The sequence below is a fragment of the Notothenia rossii genome (assembly GCF_949606895.1).
Source record: "Notothenia rossii genome assembly, chromosome: 7".
Classification (NCBI taxonomy): domain Eukaryota; kingdom Metazoa; phylum Chordata; class Actinopteri; order Perciformes; family Nototheniidae; genus Notothenia; species Notothenia rossii.
Genome location: NC_136905.1, coordinates 23,369,230 through 23,394,588, shown reverse-complemented (window position 1 = coordinate 23,394,588; position 25,359 = coordinate 23,369,230). Strand labels below are relative to the sequence as shown.

Here is a 25,359-nt window from a genome sequence, read left to right as displayed (position 1 = left end):
TGGGTAAAGAGGGACAAACTAGATAAGTGCGAATTTTACTGCATGGGAGTTCATCGTTACTGTACCATAGTGCATCGTTTTTGGTTTTGTTATGGCATGTAATAAGGCACAGTGGTATGGTTAAATGGTAATATATATATATTATATATATTGTTTTGTACATATAATGTAGACGTTTTTTTTTAAGTCATGCCTTTGAACTGTCTACTAAAAATGTAAGCAGTACAAGAAGCCAATATAATCTCAGAAACTCAGAGTGATATTCCTCTGTGTTTACTTTCTACCACAGTGCAGTCATCCCTCGTGGCTAAAAGTTATACAAAATTAATAAATCAATGTATCAATCAATGAAGGATAGAATTAATTTGAATGTATACTGTGTGTGTTTTATAGCAGAGCCAAGATGTTGCAAATATAGACTAAACAGTAAATCTTGTAAAAATCCATATTTGCCTATTTGTATATGCAATCTAATGTCAGATGATGTTGTATATGCAGAGGTGTAAAGTAACTAAATACATGTGCTCAAGTACTGTACTTAAGTACAAGTTAGAGGTACTTTACTTGAGTATTTCAATTTGTGGCTACTTTGTACACCCCACTACATTTCAGAGGTAAATTGTGTACTTTTACTCCACTACATTGATTGAAAACCTTTAGTTATTTTGCAGATTTTGATTAATTTCGTCACCGTTGTGACGAAAAGGGAGCTGAGCCAGAAGGCAAAACTCTCTGTCTACAGCGCCATTTTCGTTCCTACCCTCACCTATGGTCATGAAGGATGGGTCATGACCGAAAGAACGAGATCGAGGGTACAAGCGGCCGAGAAGGGGTTTTCTCCGCAGGGTGGCTGGTGTCTCCCTTAGGGATAAGGTGAGAAGTTCGGTCATCCGGGAGGGACTCGGAGTTGAACCGCTCCTCCTTCGCGTCGAAAGGAGCCAGTTGAGGTGGTTCGGGCACCTAGTTAGGATGCCACCTGGGCGCTTCCCTAGGGAGGTGTTCCAGGCACGTCCATCTGGGAAGAGACCAAGGGGTAGAGCTAGGACCAGGTGGAGGGATTATATCTCTTCGCTGGCCTGGGGGCGCCTTGGGATCCCCCAGACAGAGCTGGTTGATGTGGCCAGGGAAAAGAAAGTTTGGGGCTCTCTGCTGGAACTGCTACCCCCGCGACCCGACCAGCGGGAGAAGATGGATGGATGGATGGATGGATTAATGATGTGAAATATAATCAACACCTAAATAAGACTTTAGTTACACCTGGAGTACATTCACAAGCTACCCTACAGCATGCAAAGTCATAGCTGCACCTTTACCAGCTTCATTAACACTTTAATGCATAAATAATTGTAATCAAAACATATATTCACATATATATATATTCTGAAACTGACCAATCTGCATAATGAGTACTTTTACTTTTGGTACTTTACGTATATTTTGATGCTAATATTTTTGTACTTTTACTTGAGTAACATTTTGAATGCAGGACTTTTACTTGTAGGCAGGACTTTTACTTGTTTGCCTTGTTCTGCCTTGCCTAAAATATGGAGTGTGGATTGCTACTTGGAGAGGTCCCAGTTCACCTCCTGCCCTGCCGTGGTGCCCTTGAGCAAGGCACCGGACACCCCCCTTCCCCCCTCACTCCCATTGCTCCCCGGGTACTGTACAATAGCTGCCCACTGCTCCTAGTACTAGACTCCTGGTAATAGGAAGGGTTAAATGCAGAGAACACATTTCACTGTGTGTGCTGTGTGCTCTGCATGTGTGACCATTTAAAGAGGGTTTCGTCCCTCCCTCCCAATTATATTCTATTCTATTCAGCACACCCAAAGTGCTTTATAAAATAAAATAAAAGACACTTAAGAATAAATACAGTGGAAGCACATTATAAGATGGCATTTAAAAACAGGCATTTTAAAAGCAAAGATAATAAAATAAACACAACAGGTATAAAATACATGAATAAAAACCATACTGCAGTATGAATTTGAACAACTCATCCAAATTAAGCATCAAAAATATACGTTTTTAATCTCGATTTGAAAATATTAACAGTTGCAGCTGACCTACAGGATTCAGGGAGTTTGTTCCAGATGGTTGGGGCATACAAACTAAAAGCAGATAACTGCTGCTCACTGGATATTTCTTCTTTTCTGACCATTCTCTGTAAACCCTAGATGTTTATGTGTGAAAATCCCAGTAGATCAGCAGTTTCTGAAATACTCAGACAAGCCTGTCTGGCACCAACAACATTCAAAGTCAGTTAAATCACCTTTCTTCCCAATTCTGATGATCTGTTTGAACTTCACCAGGTCGTCTTCACCATGTCTACATGCCTAAATGCATTGATTTGCTTAGATATTTGCGTTAACGAGCAGTTGAACAGGCGTACCTAATAAAGTGGCCAGTGAGAGATTTTATTTATTTTTTATTTATTCATTTATTTAACAGGGACAGTGCACATTAATGAACATTTCTGTAAATGTGCCAGAGTTAGCCAAGAGGCTATTTTTCATCTGTAGTCCCTGGACAGATTTTAAAAGTCAACCTAAAACACATTTCATTTTAAACAAGTAAATACAATACATTTAAAACATGCAACAGACATTACTGGGATACTTAAATAAAACAATTTAAAATACAGAACATTAAAACAAAACAAATAAAACAAAACAAAAGAACATGTTAAAACACAGGCAGTGGGTTGTAAGGAGCAGAAGATTGGGTCAGTGCCGGCAGAGCTGATTCCCCACTAACCATATTTTGAGCTTTGATTTAAATAAAGTGAATGTGGTCTGGTCTCTGATTGGAGGTGGGATTGAGTTCCATTGCTGAGCAGCTTTAACAGAAAACTGAAAGACTGAAAGAACTTTTTCTGAGTGGAATAATGCAATCTCCTCTCGCTGCACCTCTTGTTACCCTAGTTGCAGTTGTGCGTATGTTAATAAACTGTCTAAGAGGAGGTGAGGTAAGGCCGTTGACAATCTTGTAAAAAAGGCAAGCATTTGCATGTTTAATGAGGTTTTCCCAGCTTAGCAAGTTGTATTTTTGGAGTATTGGGCAGTAATGTGAAAAAAAATATTTTTTGTCCAGTATTTTGAGTATTTGTTTGTACAATGACTCCAGTGGTTTTAATGTTGTTGTACTGGCATGTGACCAGGTAGTTAAACAGTAGGTGATGTGTGAGAGAACCATAGAGTGTGTGTACATCAGAGATGCCTCAATTGACATGTAATCTCTGGTAAACCTAGAATTTGACAGACTGAATTTGACCCTATTACATATTTTTTTAACCTGAGCCTTGAAATTGAGTGTTGAATCAATCATGACTCCAAGGTATTTGTATTGTGACACCACATGTAGCCTCTCCCCTGACACAAAAACATCTGGCGCAACACAAGAGGACTTTGTTTTGGTGAAGAAGATGCATACTCTTTTACAAATATTTAGTTGCAAACAGCATTGTTCCAACCAAGTTGTTAAATGAACCATGGTGTTTGTCAGTTAATTAGCCACTTGTGTCATATTGCTTCCATGTACATATATTACAGTGTCATATGCATACATTTGGATGTTTGTGTCAGGACATACAGATGGTAAATCATTTATATAGAGCGAAAATAGTAATGGTCCCAGGATTGAACCTTGTGGGACCCCTGTTGAAAGATGAAGGTCAGCAGATTCATGATTTTGAACTCTCACATACTGAGATCGGTTAAACAAATATGATTCTAACCATCTAAGTGTTTGTGAAGAAAAGTTAAAACTGGAAAGCTTAGATATGAGTATTTTATGATTAACAGTGTCAAAAGCCATTTTTAGGTCAAGAAACACAGCTTTATCAATTTTTGATTTGATTTGTTCTGTAAAAAAAACAGTTGGCAGTCTCTGTTGAGTATTTTGCCCTAAAGCCAAATTGCATTGGATGCAGAGAAAATGTACTAGTGTTTAAATGGTCAATGATTTGCTCAGACACAAGTTTCTCAGCAACCTTTGACACTGTGGGAAGGATACTAATTGGCCTGTAGTTACAGGAAGACATGGGGTCTCAACTTTTAAATATTGGGATAACTATAGCCGGCTTCCAAACACTTGGAAAGAATCCCTGACTGAAGGAGAGGTTTATCATTTTGGCAATAGGATTAGAAAGTGTTGTGCTGAGATCTTTTAGCATAACCATGTCCATGCCAAGTATATCCTTTATTCTCGATGCTTTAAGTGATCCAATCACTTTTATAACTTCATATTCAGTGATATTTTTTATGCTGAAAGCCGGCTCAATTGTATTAACATAACAAAAAAGTGTGCAGTCAGGTGAGAAACACTGTGCAATGGTTGTAACAGAATCAATGAAGTAGTGGTTTAAAACTTCAGCTATGTCAGCTGGATTGTTTATAAACTTTCCATTGACTTTAAGTTCAAGCTGTTTTTTTTCCTTATATTTATTTCCAGGGAATAGTTTTAACTGTTTCCAGATCATTTTAGAATTACCCCCTGCCTTGTCTATTATAGTCAAGAAGAAGTCTGCCTTAGCCTTCCGTAACTTCTTAATGACTTTGTTCCTCAGCATAGCAAAGTGATGCCTGTCATGGCTTAATTTAGTTTTGATAGATTTTTTTAGGAATAGATCACGTTCTTTCATCAGTTTAAAAATATTGTCATTTATCCAAGGGACAGTGTTTTTCTTATTTTTCTGCTTGAATTTGCAATTGAAATCTCTGATAGTGCTCTCTAATTTTTTTGAGAACATTTTACTGTCGTCTTCGTGGTCTATTCCCAGCAAAAGATCATCCCATTTAATATGTTGAACAGCATTTATAAAGGTCTCATATTTGTTTTTGGGAATTCCAAAAGAATCATTTTTCCTGAATGAAGGGCTAAATCGCCTCTTGGTTAGGTTCCTGGCGATTAGAATCATATTGTGGTCAGAGAGACCAGTTAACATATTAAAAGATTTAAAAATTCTCTCTGGTTCGTTACTAAAAATTAGATCAATTTGTGTCCTGGTGAAATTAGTGATTCTTGTAGGTCCATTGATCAGTTGCACAAGGTCAAAGTTATCGGTTATCTGTTTAAGATTCTTTCTAACAGATTTATCCTCCCAGTTGATGTTAAAATTGCCAATTATAATAACTTCTTTGTTAAAATTACATTCTCTTAATAATTTCCTAAAATTCTCGTAAAATTGATTGAGATATGTAAGAGAAGAAATAAGAGAAGAAAATGAAAGTGCAAATATTAAGGGTCTAATGATTCTAAATTACAAAAGTTCTGATCGAAAAAAAAAAACTTATTTACGAAATGTAAGAATCCTGATTGTCCTTTACAATATTTCTCTATTCTTTATGTTAACAAATCTTTAGGCAAACTCATTATATATGCAATAATTAAGATCAGTGTATGGCAAGGAATAGTGGCATTTGAATGTGCCAGATGCCCACAGAGAAGCTGGTTAATATTTGACAACAGGTTGGCTGTTCCATATACAGTGGGGCAAAAAAGTATTTAGTCAGCCACCAATTGTGCAAGTTCTCCCACTTAAAAAGATGAGAGAGGCCTGTCATTTTCATCCTAGGTATACCTCAACTATGAGAGACAAAATGAGAAAAAAAAAATCATCCAGAAAATCACATTGTCTGATTTTTAAAGAATTTATTTGCAAATTATGGTGGAAAATAAGTATTTGGTCAATAACAAAAGTTAATCTCAATACTTTGTTATATACCCTTTGTTGGCAATGACAGAGGTCAAACGTTTTCTGTAAGTCTTCACAAGGTTTTCACACTGTTGCTGGTATTTTGGCCCATTCCTCCATTATGGGGTTGAGATCTGGAGACTGGCTAGGCCACTCCAGGACCTTGAAATGCTTCTTGAGAAGCCACTCCTTCGTTGCCCGGGCGGTGTGTTAGGGATCATTGTCATGCTGAAAGACCCAGCCACGTTTCATCTTCAATGCCCTTGCTGATGGAAGGAGGTTGTCACTCAAAATCTCACGATACATGGCCCCATTCATTCTTTCCTTTACACGGATCAGTCGTCCTGGTCCATTTGCAGAAAAACAGCCCCAAAGCATGATGTTTCCACCCCCATGTTTCACAGTAGGTATGGTGTTCTTTGGATGAAACTCAGCATTCTTTCTCCTCCAAACACGTCTAGTTGAGTTTTTACCAAAAAATTATATTTTGGTTTCATCTGACCATATGACATTCTCCCAATCCTCTTCTGGATCATCTAAATGATCTCTAGCAAACTTCAGACGGGCCTGGACATGTACTGGCTTAAGCAGGGGGACACGGTCTGGCACTGCAGGATTTGAGTCCCTGGCAGCGTAGTGTGTTACTGATGTTAGCCTTTGTTACTTTGGTCCCAGCTCTATGCAGGTCATTGACTAGGTCCCCCCGTGTGGTTCTGGGATTTTTGCTCACCGTTCTTGTGATCATTTTGACCCCACGGGGTGAGATCTTGCGTGGAGCCCCAGATCGAGGGAGATTATCAGTGGTCTTGTATGTCTTCCATTTTCTAATAATTGCTCCCACTACCTATTGCAGATTCAGTCTTCCCAGCCTGGTGCAGGTCTACAATTTTGTTTCTGGTGTCCTTTGACAGCTCTTTGGTCTTGGCCATAGTGGAGTTTGGAGTGTGACTGTTTGAGGTTGTGGACAGGTGTCTTTTATACTGATAACGAGTTCAAACAGGTGCCATTAATACAGTTAACAAGTGGAGGACAGAGGAGGCTCTTAAAGAAGTTACAGGTCTGTGAGAGCCAGAAATCGTGTTTGTTTGTAGGTGACCAAATACTTATTTTCCACCATAACTTGCAAATAAATTCTTTAAAAATAAGACAATGGGATTTTCTGGATTTTTTTTCTTCTCATTTTGTCTCTCATAGTTGATGTATACCTAGGATGAAAATTACAGGCCTCTCATCTTTTGAAGTGGGAGAACTTGCACAATTGGTGGCTGACTAAATACTTTTTTGCCCCACTGTATTTGTGAAAATCCCTGATTACTCTACTACTGGCTGTACTACTTGTTGAGCTTTAGTTTAAAACATTAAAAAAACAGGTTGCATTGTGGCTTAAAGTCAAAAGGACCAAACCATTGTCTCATAATGGCCCCCCAATCTAAACAGTCTCTAGAACCAAGCATACCAAGACATAATTAAAAAAAACACTTACTTGAATGTTCATATTGCCTTTATTCAAACAAATGTTCAATTACAAACACCAGAGTACAAAAAACAATTCCATGTATTCCTCCCCCAAACCAAACCAATACAACTTTCTCATTTATCAGATGTTAACAAAACTTGTATAACTGAATAACATACATAAAAAACAGCAAATCTGTTTACCTTAAACATTCAACAGCACACGATACTCACCCATGCATTCAAATTGTGTTGTGATATTACAGCCTTTTTCTGTAATTAGTGGAAACAGGCAGCAATATCATAATTCTAGTAATTTTTTTCCTATAAAATAGTTAACTTTTCACATAACCTTTACAGAATATTTTCCCATCAGTATATTGTTTTTGGTAACAGCCTAAGAATAACCCTAGGAAAATAGCAGGAACAGTGCTGTATCAATCTTCACTACAGCCAACACCACATTAAGCCAAATGATAATTTTCAGTCAGGTCAAATCACACATCAGAATCACACATTAGAAATTAAGAAGCTGTCGTTTTAAGTCACCCATAACACATTTCAGACTAACTGGCAATGACATTAGCTTAAGCGGTGCAATAAAATAATTAACATTCCATTAGAAAGCCATTGAAAGGTAAAAGTCATGTTTCCATCATGTAAAAGTAGATAAAACATCGGGACCAGATTCTGGTCGCTTGAAATAGATGGAGGAAAACATAATTACCCATGTAAATGTCATCGAAAATAGTACAACAGCGGTCAGTGAACCAAATGGGGAAAAACATTGAGCTTGATTTGTCCTTAAACACTTATAAAATGCACTGATATAAATATGCCTATAGGGAAACCGCTCTGTCAATCAGAGCATTTAAGTGTGCATTTAAGTCAAACTTTACATTCACTTATAGTAGCAGCAATATTTAATCAAAATTATGCTTACTAAGAAAATGTATTTTCTCCAACTGAATGGGTGAAGTTCAGGTTGAGAATTGGGTTTTGATTTTTACAAAGTCAAAAAGCTGTTTCAACAGGCTTCGATAATTTCCATGAAAACAAAATTAGCACAAAAAAAAGGGGACAGACTCCCTCACATCATTCCAAAAATAAAACGGACACACGGTGTCACAGAAGCAAAAAACCCCTGACACTTGAGCAGAGGACACAAGTCACTGATCCTGGTTCAGTGATGAACAGTATGAAGCCATTGCCATCCTAAAGGCCAGTAAAGGGCAGATAGGCCAACCGTGAAAGAATGACTGCATGTATGCATTACTGAATGTGTACTACTTTTAGGGATGCTCTGGATTTTACAAACAGAAAAAGAAAAAAAGAGTAAATAACTTATGGGGAAAATAATTAATGAAATATTGCAATACTGTAATTTGTCCACTTCTACCAATCAAATGCACACCAAGTTATTTAAAATGTATATTGTGACAGCATGAGACTGGTTAATGAGCTAAGGCATACTCAATATAATCAGGGTTTGAGTAAAATCTTGCACACAAAGAGAAATTATACAAGGGTAATTTCTATGACCCAAGGGAATTCAAAGACTCATACACACTATGGCATACCTCTATGCCCTATTACTATTGTACAACATTAAGTGAGAGGTAGCCCGCAGTACCTTGTGCACTGAAACATTTAGAAAACTGTACATCAATTTACACATGGCAGGCTTACTCTAGCAAGCTTGATCTTTGACATAACTCACACATGCTGCACACGCAAGATCTCAAGGGCACATCAATCGGGTCAGGAAAAGTTTACACTTAACAGCAGCAATATTACCTGCGGCCGCAGGTTTCTCTGGGTTAGAGGCCAGGGTGTTAGACAACATGTCTGTTTAGATACTATCAGGGATTAAAGACAAGAAACTATTAGAAGTCACCAGTAATGCCATTACAAACAGCAAAGTAAAAACACATCTGGACAGCTCTTAGTTCACCAAGACCTCCATATGGCTTTTCTTGATTCACTTCTGTTCAGACTCAGTGGCCTTAGACAAAATTATTACCAAGCCTGGTATGGAACACGGCTTGCTGCACCAAATATTATCCTGTATAATAATATATCCTGGTTATGGAGGGAAAAGCCCTTCATCAAATTGTTGTCTAGGCGACATTCATATTAGTTATTTCAAGAATATTAAAATCTAATAAAATTCAACAATTATTTAACCTAAAAAGACGAATTCACACTTGTCCTGTGTCCTGCACTGCTTTCAGTACACACCAATTAGGCAGGCTGCATCAATAAGTGGTTTAAAGTAGAATTGTACAGATTAGCTCAAACCACAGTATAATTTTACGGCACAGTCTAAGTGAGGGGGCATTAGGGTAAGTTGTGGTATGGCAGCTTCTGCTGATGAAGATGAGGTGGGTAGGCAAAAGCAACAGCAGCAAGATAATGGATGTTTGGGTCCTGATTTCCCAAAGCATCAGCAAGAGAACGAGTAAGAGATGATATTCAAGTTTGCATATCATGTGTACTAATGGGCCACACTTGCACAAGTACATCAAGTGTTTCGGTTTGACCCCATATCACCCAGATATGATGGCTTTAGTGTGTGCTGTGAGCACGGGGGTCATAACGTTAAACATCACAAAGTGAGGTTAACCACTTGATCAGTACATAACAGGCAGACCAGGTGAACAGAACAAAGGTCCCTTAATACGTTGTACTACCAACTCCTTTTTGAATATGATATTATAATAATCCCTGTATCCTCTTTAAGGCCAAATAGCACAATAGGTAACCTGACACGTTTCTGAGCAGGAACACAGACAAGACAGGTGACCAAAAGGTCAGCTTGCCTAACCGTATGGTAACAACTGTAGTTCTGAAAGGCGTGTATCAAAATAGTTGTTTTATTTTTCCTTTCTAAAATGTTTTACATTTGAACACACAAAATGCCTACTTTAGAGTCAGAAGCATGAGCTTTTTTCCAATCACAGAGCCTTGGTGTAATAGAATGCAAGCATTAGGCCCAGCAGCACATGGCATTAACACATCCAGATGAATTTTAACACCTGACAATAAAATGCATCACTGGGAATGAACAGATCAACCCAGTCTTTTTCTTTTTTTGCCAAAACAACATTTTACAGGCTTGTTAAATCCTCATTATTGCAGGATCCTTCAAGATTTAAAACAGTAACAGTAAATCATTTTTCTCTGCATTACTCCTGAGCACGGTCGAAATATTTGTGTTAATGTCAGGTGGTGTGGGGGATTTACCTTCAGATCTGCCCTGTCTTTGTTCGTCTCTGTACAGTGATATCACATGGACATAACGTCATACAGAGATGTGGATATCCTTCCTATCCTTATTTATCAAACAGACAAACTTTCAGATTGACCCCAACGCCCATCTACAGGAGGCCTTACAGAGGCTGAGGAAGAGTAGGGATAGGTCTTAACTCTGACCAGTTGTGTCTTTGTGTGAAATCATGCAAGGCCCTTTTATTCCTTACACCATGACAGCAGATGGCATTTAGCCCCACTGGGATGAAAAAAAGGCTTCAATGATTCCTTCCCATCTATTAAGAATGGGTTTCACTAACTACACAGTCAGTCAGAGGCATCCAAACCCTCACTGATCCTATATCACACTTCCATGAACGTAATCTGAATTTATGAGCTAATGCTAGCTGCACAGAAGATCATCCAGGCCAAGAGAGGGCATTTTATCAAAGTCACATGCGTCAAACAAGTCGCTGATTCCCTGGTCATCTCCCAAACCTAAAAGGTAGTCGTCCTGGTCCAGAAGAGGAGGCCCGAGGTTTAAGAAAGGCCCCAGGGACGCTGGGATCTGGTCTTCTGTCTGCTGGAGGAGACTGGTGTAAGGGGACGAGATGGGGGACAGAGTGGTGACGGAAACTGCCGAGGAAGAAGAAGGTGGAGCTAGGGAGGCGATTGAAGAAGTGGTCGTGCAGGTTGGACCTGTGTGAGAAAATGGAGTCAAATAGTTATTATCTCTGCATACCCAAGGGACCATAAGAAGTCCTTCATATAATGGGGTTTGCTGCACTAGGGTACACTATTTTATTTATTTATTTGAATCCCAAGCGCCACTGAATCAGGGCTTAAAACAAAAGTTACATCCATCACCAGCTGTGACATTTTCCAAAACATGGGAAGTAAGCTTCTTAAAATGATGTATGTGATAAACATAAAAACATTTCTGTTGTCACAAAGTCGCAGTTGCAAAAGTTCCTTGCAGAAAATGTCACAGACTGTTTTGAGTAGAAATATATAAAATGATTTAGTTATACATAAATACATTTCATAATCATAAATTCTATAACTTCAAAGACAAACGGAAGATCAATAAAGTATATTTGCATTAACAATTGTTGCAGATGCCTGTGTATCTGAGACAAACCTTGAAGGACTTTGAGGAAAGGCGAGTTCCCATTGATGTCCGTGCTGCCGTTTTTTACAGGACTCTTAGGGTCATTTTCCTCATCTGGACACAGAAGGACGTCTATGGGACCCTTAGTGCTGGTCAGATGGATGGACAAACTCTGGAGGATAAAAAAATAAAGAGTGTTTCAATGAAAGCATGAACTTAAAACAAGCTACTCCTTTTGCATTTCTCCTCAACTTGTAAAAGTTTTACCAATGTTTATATACACAAGTACAAAGATGACATTTATAAAACTGCAGGAAAAACACACTAATTGTTTGCGAACATACATACAACAACATATTCTGGTTCATACAACATTGCAAATGCCTTTCGGCGTAGAATTCCCTTTCCTAAATTCCAAATCAACTTGGAATTGTGCACACATGAATCAGCCTCCTATCACCCCCCGTAACATTCCCTCACATGCGCAGACTAACCATAAACGTTCAATGCTAGGCCCCTCAAATGTTTTAACATAGTAATAAGCCTGCTGATTAATGGTTGTTTACGTGAATTAAATTACAACAAGGAAAGAAGTTTTCATGATGCATAAATAGAGGTGGTGTGGCCTCGAACTGTTGTTCCTTCCTAACAATTGCCTAACCGTGTTGTAAACCTCATTCAGACTAGATTATCAATACAGATAAGAATATCACAGACCCCGTGTAAGACTTAATTATTCATAGTATATTCTGGGCAAGGTAAGAAGTCAATTTCCCAAAAAGTTCAACTGTCCCTTTAAGGGGAAATACAAGTCATAGGTCAGATGACAAGTGAGAAAGAAGCAGAAGTTAAGTCAAGACAACAATTACAGACTGGTGTTTGTTGGTGTTTGAACATACCTCATCAGGATCTGGTACTTCTAGTTTGGTGTCTGTGGGCGCTTTGACGACAATAACAGTCTGGTCTCTGAGGTTTCCAAGCTGTTTGATGTCTTGGTATGTTACATAGGCATATGTGGAGAAAAGGTTAAAGAAATAATGCTATAATGTCAGTACATGTTAGTACTTCACAAAGATTGTTATCTAATTACAGAGTTGGAATATGAAGCCTTGCACATCTGTTAAGGTTCTGATCTAATTTTAAACTGATTTGAAAACAACCTCACACAAAGAATTAAGCCTGTTTTACCTGCAGTTGTATGAGAACATAGTTACAGGAGGTTTAACCACTAAAAAAAGTAAGAAGCTACAACTTTTGAATACCTGTCAACAAACAATAAAAGGATATTTCTGGTTGCTTTGCAAGTCGCTCATGTGTCTCATGTCCATGCTACATCTCTGGATGAGTTGCTCGAGCCTCTGCTCTTCTTCTGCCAGCGCAGAAACTTCTGACGTTAGGATCTGTCTCTGGCTCAGAGACCCCTCTACCTCCAACAGACTACACCCCCTGCAAGAGAGAGAAAAGAGTGAATTAAAAAGAGATTTAGCGCTAGTTCACTTGCTGATATATTACTCATTACGTACATACTGGTTTTTAACATTTGGTACAACAGATTGAAAGCATTTTACACCAGAGATTGGTGTTAGAATATGTGTGCAATATTTGTTCTGCATGGTGATACTGCAGAGGGTATAACTCGGAAGCACAGAATTGTATTTTCAACAGATACAAATATCCCAATGGTTCCCCTTTTTAACCTATAAATATCCTCTTTAAGGCACAAGTGGAGTAAAAATAACAACAATGAAGAAGGTCAGAGTGACAAACATGTTTTGTAAAAGCAGACGGAAATATATTGGATGTTTAAAGCTTTTTGAGACAAATTTAACACAATAGGTTTTCTCTGGACCTTTCTTAGTTAGGTGTCTGTTATGACTTTCATTTATTTTTAGCAAACTCCAAGTCTAGGCACCACATCATATCCCAGACATGAACAAATATGGGCCTTATTTAAAAAGGAAACGGAAACAGTATACCATGATAAAACCAACAGAAGGATTGATCACTGTATGCCCGGTAAGCACAGAGGCTTAATGTCTGTTCCTAAACTTATGTTCACTTAGTTATTACTGAACAAATGAGGGTGTAATTACATTTTCAGGGTGGAGTCTAGAACATTCAGGTATCCTAATACTTTGATGTGGCAACAGTTTGCAAGCAGCCACCTGTCTGTGCTCTACAGGCCAAGGAACACTTTAAAACCTTTTTATACGTCAACATTTATGGTAATTGGTAACACTTTCGCCGCACCAACCCAAGAGACTCAAACGTTTTTTGAGACTAAACTAAGTTGGATTCAGGTCTATAAGATGTCTCCGCTTTGCAACATTTATTTGCGACGCTAATTAAAGTCCAGAGTTGCACACAGATCTCCACGGCAAAGTAGACAAGTCTCCATTTCGGCAATTTATTTGAGCCATGTTAATCATCAGAAATTGAGATTAGTCTTCGATACTATGTACGTAAGATCTTTGTGGGTGCTACCTGTTTACTATTCAACGCTGGAACTTTCAAAATGTTCCAACTCTACAACAATTAGATTACTCAAAAGAAGGAGAAGGAAGAGACACAGAGAAACCAAAATACAGGAATGTGTTCAAATATGTAAGAAGAAAAGAACCGTCGACAAAACATCCTTTTAAAAAGAGTGAGACAGAGGGACCACTCACATCCACTGAATGTTGTTCTTTGATTTCTTCTTGATGAGGTGAATGCCTTCTAGTACATTGGTGATATCATACAGCCGCCTCTTCTGTACCTAAATGAAGAGGATTATGGTATCATTAGTAACTCATTCAGTGGTGAATATTACTGCGTAAAATACCAAATGTAGCAATAACAACACCGAAATTCATAAATTGTTCAACTGTCTTAGCGGATATATTCACTTGAGATGACCCTGATACCAGCGTTTCCGCCAGGGGGGCGCCTTGCCGTCATTTTACGCCCTTATTCAGCTCAGAACGCCCTGAACTCGAGCCGAGGGCGTCCAAAAAAATAAACAATTCGGGAGAAGATCGAGAGTTGTTATCGCTTGAAATGACGAAAACGAAAAAGGACAAGGAAATCCCTCTGTTGGAGGGGCAAAGGATTCTAGTGGGATTATTTTTCGCCGCCAGCAAAGCGTGTTCCTGTGATGGAAAGTGTACTACCGGCGGTGCTAGTGGAGCACGCACGTGAACTGCGAGCGCCGGAGCCTCGCAGCGGTGAAACTGAGGCTTTGTGGTAAACTGTGGTAACATGAAGAGCCGTTTAGGAGTCGAAAGAGCCGGCTCTTTTTAGTGAGCTGAGCCAAATGATCCGGCTCACTTAAAAGAGCCGGAATTCCCATCACTAATACGTAAAGAGATAGTAGGCTTGTTTGAGACAAGCGAGACTGACGTAGACCTGCGCAATTGCGATCGCCGTCTTGCTAGTGCGTAGTATGATGGTTAGTCATTTTGTCCGACTTGCTCTGGAGGCTCGCCTACATGAGACGTTGAAATCTCGCGGGACAAAGACGCCCGCAGACTTGAGAGCGAGGCGGCGCAGTTCCTCTCCACGGGCTGCGGAAGCGAAATGCTTGATGGGAAACGACTCGCTGGTATCTCGACCTGAGCGCTCATTGGTGGTTTTTACCACGTGCTGGTGATTAAACTCTCCAATTGGCTCGGCAAAAGTTTGTTGTTTTGTGTCAGTTTTACGTCGCCACTTCCATTCACATTTTTCATCATTGTTCCACAATGTTTATCATCATGAAATTAATATCCATATATTGTATACTATACTTGCACTGCTTACTGTTTTCATACTTTATATATCTTAGCATATTCATACACACTGTTCATACTGCTCACAGGCTGCTGTGTATATCTAGTGTATTCATACCCCTCACTGTTTATTCATCATTCAATTCATTCTATCTTTTATTCTGTAGATTGTGCACATTACTTTTCACTTTACTGCTTGTTGCACTCCTGGTTGGAAGCTAAACTGCATTTCGTTGTCTCAGTACCTGTAATATGTGCAATAACAATAAAGTTGAATCTAATCTTGAGCAGGAACAAATGTATTTACTTAGTACATATCTGACATTAACGATTAAACACATGTTTGCATTCTTTATAAATGCAAACCGAGTCAAGCCGACTCCGGAGGTGGCGGTATGCACCTTAAAGTTGTTTGCAATCCGCCAAAAAACCGAGAGAAGAAAAAGAAGCCGACTCCGAGATGTCCGACTTCAGGCGAGCTTTTTGAGACCTCCCCCGGCTGCGATCGGCTATTCTCGTCTACTTTCGAGGCGAGCCGCAGCTCGTCTCAAACAAGCCTAATATCTATAAAGGGACAGCTCAATTCAAAATTCAAGTCACTTGACGTCACAGCCCCTGCTCTTGGGGTGGACGCCCTCTCAGCCCTGGTCTGATGGAAACACTGCCTGATACATTTTCTTGTCCCAATCTTATTTCTTGGTACTGATAGGCCTGTCGCGATAATCGATAAATTGACTTATCGTATGATAAATAAAAATGGACTCGATAACTTTTCTGAGCTCGATAAATTGCCGTTTACATGCGTGTTTATTTACATAAGGATGTGACCAGCATTTTAGCTAGGAGCGCTGTGGCTGCCAGACGAGCTGTGGCTGCCAGACGAGCTGTGGCTGCCGGCCATGCGCGCTGTGAGGGGCGGGGCTGACACACAGCCAGGTCAGGACACTCCGCGTGCACGTGCAGCAGCGTAGCAGCCAAATTAATAATATAGCGACAAGCGGGAGACAACGTGTGACTTACTCGCGGGGAATTTAAAGTGAAATGGAATTGGTTACAAAACCTACACATCTCGATTCTCCGGTGTGGCAGTATTTTGGATTCAAGCCAAATCAACGAGGCCAACCTACGGACTTGAATGAGCCGGGCGGTGTGTCGCATTTGTTTAAAAAAGGTAGCGACAAAAGCAGGCAATACCACGCATTTTAAACTACACCTAAAACACAACCACTCCATTCCGTTTTCCCAGCTAGTAGCAAACACGGCAGCTGGAGATGGAGAGCCCCCACCTTCCCGACAGTTTACAATCAAAGATGCATTTGCCCGACAATGCAAACATGTTGGTGTTCCTTGCTCGAAAACTTCGAAAAACAGATTTGGATATGGCCTGTTGAGTCATCTGGGTCTTTGTATGGACAGTGGACAGTGGACTGTACACATGACTGTTGTTTTAAGGAGATTTTTTTTGCTTGTGAGACAATGTGTGCTCATATTGATTGATTTATTTATATATATATATATATATATATATATATATATATATATATATATATATATATATTTATCTATCTATCTATCTATATAGAGATGGATAGATAGATGGATTGAGAGCTCTGTTTTCCAGTCTGAGTCTATTTAATTTATTGTTTTGGTTGTGTGTGATTTAATTAATTTATTATAATTTAATTAATTTGTTATATTTATTATATATCATTTATATATTTTAATATTATTTCACATTTCATTTGCAATGTTGAATGTTCAATAAAAGGTTCTGTTTGAAAGGATGTACTAGAATTATTATGATATATTATCAGTATGTCAGTGGTCTAAAATGGTCTTACAATGGTGCAGACAATATTATCGTTTATCGCAATAACTTCCAGGAACATTTATCGTCCAACAAAATTATTTATCGTGACAGGCCTAGGTACTGATGCTTAATATTCTTCACAATTTTTGGCAGCCTCACTGAACAGTATTTAGGAGAAACACATTAGCTGTTAGGTAGATTCTCTTTACATAATTACGAATATTGTGTCTGAGCCTTTTCTGTTGGGATATGAAAATACCTGTAAAGTTTCAGCGGCGAGGTTGAGGTCCAAGACGCCATCAGAAGACTGGGCAAGAAGGTCCACAAACTTTTTTGTCAACAGGCCCAGAGAGGTGTCGTACCGAGTCTTCTCTGGTGGAGACTTTGGGGCTATGGTAGAGGGAAAAAATAAATAAAGGAGACAGGACAATTAGTAAAGCATTAGAAATGGTAAACTTATGGAAGAAACTTGTAATAATACATTCCCTAATAAACAATTATATTTGGAAGGAGGAAGCAAAATCAAATTGTTGGTAAAAAGCTTAATCCGATCACAAGACTCCTCTCATCACCCCGACTACAGGACACAAAACTAAAAACAAAGAAACTTCTTCATTTTTTTTAATATGTATTCATTTTACATTTCAGCTCCACTATCTGTTGTTCAGGGAAAAAATAAAAGGATTAATATAATTATTATTTTGTTGCATGACAAAACAAATTTTAAAAACGACTACTTTACTAAAGAACTATGAAACGATGGTGTATTCCTAAAAACTGAAGCGTTGATGCTACTGCAACGCCCACAGCAATAGGGCAATTATTTGATTGTGGGTACTGTTTTAATGCTTATTACTCTCATACATTTACTATGAAATTACTCTCGTCAAGGGCTGGGTTAAACTGTTGATGGAGTGAGAATAAAGTGGGTATTTAACCATTGATGAGTATGTCTATCAGATCACACAGTCCAGTTTGTTGCACTGAATGAGAACCCGAGTTGGACCTTAAACAACATGGACACGGTCCTGTGTATGGAACTTTGTGACAGAATGACCCTGAAACATTATGTTATAAAATTCAAGGTGACATGTACAAACACAATGGGAGGGGGTTTCTTACTTCTGGGTGTTTTTAGCCGTGGCCCATTGGCCACTGCGGCCTCCCCTCGGGCTCTAGGAGTCCTGGTTGGTTCTGACTGGTACTGGTGATCTGAATCATCGAGCGCCAACCGCCTCTTTGCCTAGGGACAAAAATATATATTTTAACACCACATAGGGCAGGTTTGGTCCTTTGGCAGGCATCTTATCTTCACGGAAACCAGAAATGATATGCGTTGCTAAATCTGTCATTACTTTTATCTGATGGGTCAGTTATCTTGTCTGATTTTTGTAAAAAAAGTTGATACAACAAAACTTCATTCTTATTTTGACCACTTATTTGTATGTCCCAGGAGGAGATGTCCAAAAGATTGTCATAAAGCAGTTAAAAGACAACATTATTTTGTCAAAATGTAAGTGTAACATGGAGAAATTATGTTTACGATGTTGAGCAAACCCAGTGGTTTTGAATTCTTCTTTTCTGATCGCATTGGCCAAGACAAACCCTAATAGCTTAAGAGTGAGTCACGTACATGGGTATGATCACATAGCTGTACAGTAATGCCAAAGGAAACCAATACAAGTATAAAGACAAAAAGGAGATAGCAAAATCAACCCATTGACTTCAATATTTTACAAGCTGTAAAGTAATTTTCTGCACCACATTAACCCATTAGTGAAAACCCCAAAAATAGGCAGTTTTTGAATAACAGTTGGGGTATAATCATTTGTTTTATTAACCTAAATCCATATTAATCTTTGCCAAGAGTAAAGGTTTCCAATGTCCAAGCCATCAGAATCACTTTCTTCTTCTGTAGCACAGGTGTCACCTGACAAAGGTTAGGTATGTTCATCACTGTGTGTGTTTTAGAAATAGTAGACATTTTAATGTCTATCTCGTCACCACTGTTGTATTTAAATCCATGGTTAGGCTAATTTAGACTGTGTTCAATATTCCAGGTTATTTATATGGCAAAAGCTGAATTGACTATCATAACCATTTCTCTAACAAAAGTTTTTCCAGGTCTTTTCTTTCATCACCCTAAATTGGAATTAAATTATGTTTTACTGTGACATGACAGCTTAGTGAATAGTCTCTTCAACCAGGGAACCCTTGGACTTCCATGTTGGCCATAATCCATCCTGGTCAAGTGTCTGAGCAACACACTAGTCCCCGGGTGCTGGTCTACCCCTTGAACCTATGTGGAAGTATTACATTAACAATCATATTTTGAGTTAAAGTATAGTCAACCTCATATTGAATACTTACTTCATCTTGCCCAAGTTTGAGAAGGAATAATATGCCCTCTGTTGACAGTCAAAATGTCAGCCATTTTATATCAGCAAGCAGCTCCCCTCACCCCCTGCCTGGTCATAGCTACAGCTTGAGATACAGAGTGTGGTTTAGTTCTTTAAAGATGAATAGCCAGGAACAAACCAAAACCCTGAATGCTGCTTAAACTATTTAGTGTGGGTTGTGCAGATTGAGAACACAGGAAACGTGCAATCAGTTCTACAGCAACAAACTCGAGTTTCACTTTACTTGGCATAAAAAGAAGTGTTACACTTTATTTACAAAAAGCAGAACATGAAGCACTTGTGCAAAAACAAATTCAAGGCCCACATCGTGTTATGTTGTCCTTTGATAATCAATACTGCTACTAGCCTTGAAAGCTAACACGTTTGAGAGCTTCATCCAAGTTGGCTTGCATCTTCAGAGACGACTGGGAGAAATGTATATCGAGTAGTTTTAAATTGAACTGAAGCTTTAGCCAAGTTTAATCCCATTTATTTCCAAAGTTTAGCACCTCGTGTCCTGTCAGAAAGCTAACATTTAGCTAACTAAAAGCCAAGCAGCCCAACAATCCCCCAACCCCCAAATTAGGGCACCAACAGCAGCCACTAGGCCATCGCTAACGTTACTCATCTCCTACCAATATTTCCATCTGGCTGCAAGGGTGAAGCGGACTCAAAAGCACCATGAAGTTAGCATAGCACGACTTGTAAACGTTTCTGTATATGTATAACAAACTTAAACTCGACGTGTGCTTTAAAACAGTCAACATAACACATAACTAACCCACTTGGGCAACTTAGCTAGCGGTAGTTAGTTAGCCACCTCGCTAGGTTAAGGCAATGCTCTGGCTAAGCAGCTAATGTTAGCTGCCCGAACAACAAGCTCGGCTAGCCTAGCAAGCTAACATTTTGTCGTGTTTGTGGCTAGTGTAGCAAGCCTTATATGTTAAAACGAGCTGTATAGATTATTACCGGCGGTCTCCCCAGAGCGGGTCGTTGTCCTGCTCCGTTTGCTGCAGCTTGTTGTGGAGTTGTGTAAATGTTGTTTATCGAAGGATCCAATAAACACACATTTGATGTCTGTGTAACGTTGCAAGGCGGTGGGGTGGTTATTATTTGGATATAGGTAGCGTTGGCTTGACTGGGGTTTAAGCGATCCGTGAGAGTTGTTAAAATTATATTATTGTCCAAATGAGAGCCCCCAACCCCCGCTAAAATCACTTTGTCCGGAGCCGAGGAGATCCCTCTTCTCATCTTGCGTATTCGGGTAACCCCTTTCTTGTCTCTGTACTTTCAAGCCCGTATATCTGCTAATCCTCCGCAATAGTTACAAAAATAATCAGACCGAAGTAAAGATGAAAGTCTGATTGATCGACTTTTGTAAAGTATTTTTCCTTAAGATGGTGCATTTAGGCAGATGCAACGGATTAAAAAGTAGCACAACTCTCGGTTCCCCCGTCTAGAAATGGCTTCAGGAAACGGCCTGATGAATGAAGGGATACGGTTTACGCGCTCAAGAGCCCTCCCGCGAAACTCAGATTTCCCGGCAAATTTTTAAACAGAATGTACATGTCAGATGCTATTGGTTCTTCAGAGAGGAATCCCCACCCACATTACAGCCGGATAGGCCAATGACAGCTCAATATCTTGCGCGCCACGTGTTCATTGGCAGTTGTAAACAGGCAGCGTCACCTGTCACGCCTTGTGTGTTCCCTGACAGGACGCTAAGTGGCGCAAGCGACCAATTGTGCTGACGAGACAGGGCTGGAGGGATATTTTCAGCCCGTGGTGGTCGGCACGGTACTCTTTCTCAACTCGATTCAGAGTGACACAATTATCTTAGGGCATTAAATACTGACCTCTTAGGTTGCTGTCATTGCATTTAATTCTATATGAAAGCCTAATTCAGAATCAACATTATTTGCTCAACAAGTGTGAACAATACAAGATGTCTGACTCTGTTTTTGTACCTTCAAAGAACCTTAGATAACAGCTCAAGACAAGGACAAAAAAGCAAAATGAGGTAAACATGTACATTGACATTGATTCCTTTTTAATTTCATTCAGAGCATGTTTATTAAAACATTAGCATTTTTCATTATTTGTTTCTGGTCAAGTTGTCAAATGTTCAGCATAGAACATATCAAGTGCATTGTTGAACTTAAGCAAATGTAACTTGTGTTTAAGAATAGCTTTGACAACAAATATTACCAGAAGGGCACCTTAGTCCTGATAGGTATTTTATTGTATTTAAATGTTTTACATTGGAATAGTCGGCCTGCAGGGACCTGGTCAAACTGTATAGAAGACTCACAAAAAGCAATATATAAAAGCATCTGTATTTTTATTAACTAAACGTTACCAAACAACTGACAATACGATATATATAACCCATCAATTGAATAAAGAAACCGAACTGTTATTTCAAAAGGTATAGGTCTTTACCAGGATGTTTTTGTAGCTGATCCTGACCTCTGACCTCACAGCAAGAGGAGATACAAACTCATGGCAATCTATTCAATGCCACATCAATTGTTCATTTTTAGGAAAGGCTAACATTCTATTCTGTTTGTATGTGCTGCCTCACTTTAAATGTCATCCTTGAACTAACCCCTTGCAACAAGAGCTCATATTTCATTGCAGATACCGACAAAGCTTGACATTCTGGATATAACAACGACTGCACAATAACTAATACATATTATTTCCCACACTGGCCATGCAAGCCGTGGAATGGCCTCATATGAAAAGAAAGGTTAGTACTACAGATGACCTTTATACCAATATAATTTGCTCATAATATGCTTGTAAATGTATGTGTCATACTGCGGAGAGCTAGCTAAACCAACTGTCATTGTGCTACATGTAATCACAATGACAATAAAAAACTATTATATTCTTACTTTCTTCAAACACACATACTGCTTCATAAGATATTGGCTACCTCATATCTCATGTTTTATAAAGCAATTGATGATTTATCATTCTTTTTTTTCAGAATGTGGAAGATTCTCCCCTGTGGCATCACTTGTATACTACTTTAGGTAAACACAAGTTAAAACAGATCACAGCAAATGATAAGTATTGTCTTTGAATAAACTATCCAAACAATTGTTCATTATTTCTTGATCTTTTTAATGAGATGGCCTATTTTTTTTTCATCATGAGCCCGTAAATAAGGGCGGGGGTCAGGGCCACTGCTCCAACTTTGTCATCAAATATTGATCCAAGCTAAAGAGAGAGAGCCTGAATAACGCCGGAAGTAGAATAACATGACTTTCAAAGGCATATATTTAACGTTCCAAAGTACGATAAACGCTGCCTACAACAATAGGCAGATGGTTCCCTTTAAACACATTTCACCAACGATGCAGTTTATGTCATTTTTAGAGAAAAACACAATACTCTTCCACTTTTAATTGGAGGCGGGTTCGCACAAAAAACCAAATATGCGTGATAATAATAATTCAAACGTTGCATTTTGAGGCGGAATGTCTATGAGTAGAGTGTGGGCTAAAACAAGTGCGCAGAACCGGTTTATTCCTGCGGGAAAATACTGTAGGCTAAACCTGAATCTTGTTATCTTATTTTCATAAGGGTTCGTTGACACGGCTTTTATTTTGAAAGCAATGACCGGAAGTTTTTATTATTATTGTTTGACTTGACTGGTACTGAGTCTGAGGGAGAGCCGGGAGTGTCACTCTGTGGATTTGGCTGACTTGTTGCGAGCCTTTCGGGCAAACAATGTATTTTTGTGACATAAAATAGTAAGTAGTTTGCTAAACAACATAGAAAAAGTCGATAACATAGAGGCTTCGTAACAGAAAAAAACACGTAGGATGGGCGAGGGCGAGGACACCGGGTTTAAAACTACTGGCTCCAAGTGGCTGCTGCCTGTCAGTGAACTATTGGGCTTTCCTCTGGATCAGGTAAGAGTAGGCTACCTGTCCATGAATAACAGTTATTTTTAGAGTCAGAGTTAACATTTCTAAATTTCCAAATATATGTTGCGAATAAAAGTATGTGTTACTGGTCTATCAATTTTTACATATTTTATTATTTTATTTTACAAGAGAAACTTTACTATTTTTGACATTGAAATGACATATATTAACTTCGTGTCACTACGTAGAGAGACTGGCAGTAATTCCTCATCAGTGACGCCCACATCGGAGTTTATTTGCAATGCTGGAGATAATGATTTTTGGTGATTATGTTTCTCCAAAAAGGAAATTTACAAACAAAAGACCTGCATGGCAAAGTTTACAAAAATAAATAAGCTTCTTAACATTTATCTTCGACTATTTGATATTTTACAAATCACAGCAGAAATATACGTCCTTATAGTATTGATACACTACTAATGAGGAGGATGAAACAACATTACAATCCTTGCATTATGCTGTTCCCACAGGAGTTTTCTGTCAGCTATTAAAAACAACATATATATATATATATATATATATATATAGATGCACAAACTAGTATCTATGTCTCCCACACAGGTGAATTTTCTGGCGTGCCAGCTGTTTGCCCTGGCTGCTGCCTTCTGGTTTCGTCTCTACCTCAGTCCTAGCCATGCCAATCCCCTGGTCAGGCACGCTGTGGCCACTCTTCTTGGCATTGTCTTTCTCATCTTCTGCTTTGGATGGTACTGTCAGAGTATATGCTCACATACTGTAGTACTCCATTCAACTTCTCTCAAGATTACAAATATATTTTTAGTAAAAAATAGCTGTTGATCTCTGAGTTCTCAACTATATTTGTCTATTATCTTTCTACATTTCTGACAAACGAACACTGTTGGTGTCCAGTGTGTAGGGTCACATGCTTATAATTATACGAGGGCACTCAGGCTTTAGACAGTAATGGTGCTAAGAAAGAAGATACACAGGAGAAATGGCTGTTGGAGCATTTGACTAGGGGAAATGTATCGAGGCTTCACTGACGCACACTGCATCCTGTCACAGACATATAAAACACCTATAATGATGCACATGTTCTAATTGTGTGTCCTTGTGTGCAGGTACTCAGCTCACATCCTGACAGTGGTGGTTGGAAGCTACTTGATTATCATCAACGCTGACATCAACAATGTGCACAGGCAAGTGTTGGTCTTCATATTTCATAGAAACATTCACATTGAAGCCTGGGTCATTTAAGTTATTGAGTCAAAAAGGTTTGAATTTAAAATTGATCATGAAATGTAACTGTGGAATTTATGACATGTGAACAAATCTAATATAAGGTGGAATAAAGCTTATTCTTTACTGCCCAGTTAAATCAATCAAAGCTCTTTTGCCCAGTTCAGACAGTTTGTTTAGTCTGAACAACCGTTACTGTATACCTGATTGGTTTGGTTTGACATACACACACTTGTTCTTTTTTATAAATGTTGCTACAAAGGTCTTGTCTAGACCAGACAGACTGAGATGTGGATGATATATCTGCTATCTCATTTCCAGAGATACTGGTGCAGTACTAGTTATAGTTGTCGCCAGGTAAAACTTGTCGGACAAGATCAACCTGGAGTTTATTAACGTCATAAGTCATTTGGTAGAGTGAGCAGATGGCTCAGTCCAGATCGTGGTGATTATATTAAACATTATTTTGTAATAATAAGGCAGTATTGACAGTTCAGCCTGTAAAACCAAAGTTTTTTGTTGTTGCTCCCCCCTTGGAATTCAATCATTAATTTACTCCCTCCCACCAATTTCCAACACACACTGCAATGCACCCAGCCCCATTATCTCCCTGTTAAAATGTGGCCTCAAATACTGTTGATGAAAGAAACTAATGTAGAACATGTTAGATAAGAACCACACACACACACACACACACACACACACACACACACACACACACACACACACACACACACACACACACAC

General features: G+C 38.9%; 2 protein-coding genes across 2 annotated transcripts in view; one reads left to right on the top strand and one right to left on the bottom strand.

The window, feature by feature from the left end:
• Positions 1-7,178: 7,178 nt before the first annotated feature.
• On the bottom strand, positions 7,179-21,017 carry LOC307046673 (transcription factor E2F3-like). Its single transcript, XM_079693173.1, has 8 exons — positions 20,441-21,017; positions 18,195-18,315; positions 17,332-17,462; positions 14,183-14,271; positions 12,801-12,959; positions 12,413-12,527; positions 11,544-11,685; positions 7,179-11,101 (listed from the first exon to the last, which is right to left on the bottom strand). The coding sequence occupies exons 1-8, from the start codon at positions 20,720-20,722 to the stop codon at positions 10,806-10,808; spliced, it is 1,335 nt and encodes a 444-aa protein (XP_079549299.1). The 5' UTR covers positions 20,723-21,017; the 3' UTR covers positions 7,179-10,805.
• A 2,118-nt stretch (positions 21,018-23,135) lies between these two features.
• The window catches only part of mboat1 (membrane bound O-acyltransferase domain containing 1), a 14,513-nt gene continuing 12,289 nt past the window's right edge, over positions 23,136-25,359 (top strand). Inside the window, exons 1-3 of the mRNA XM_079692938.1 lie at positions 23,136-23,397; positions 23,974-24,119; positions 24,495-24,572. Coding sequence (XP_079549064.1) covers positions 23,308-23,397; positions 23,974-24,119; positions 24,495-24,572 — 314 coding nt within the window. The 5' untranslated portion in view covers positions 23,136-23,307. The remainder of the gene's footprint in view (positions 23,398-23,973; positions 24,120-24,494; positions 24,573-25,359) is intronic.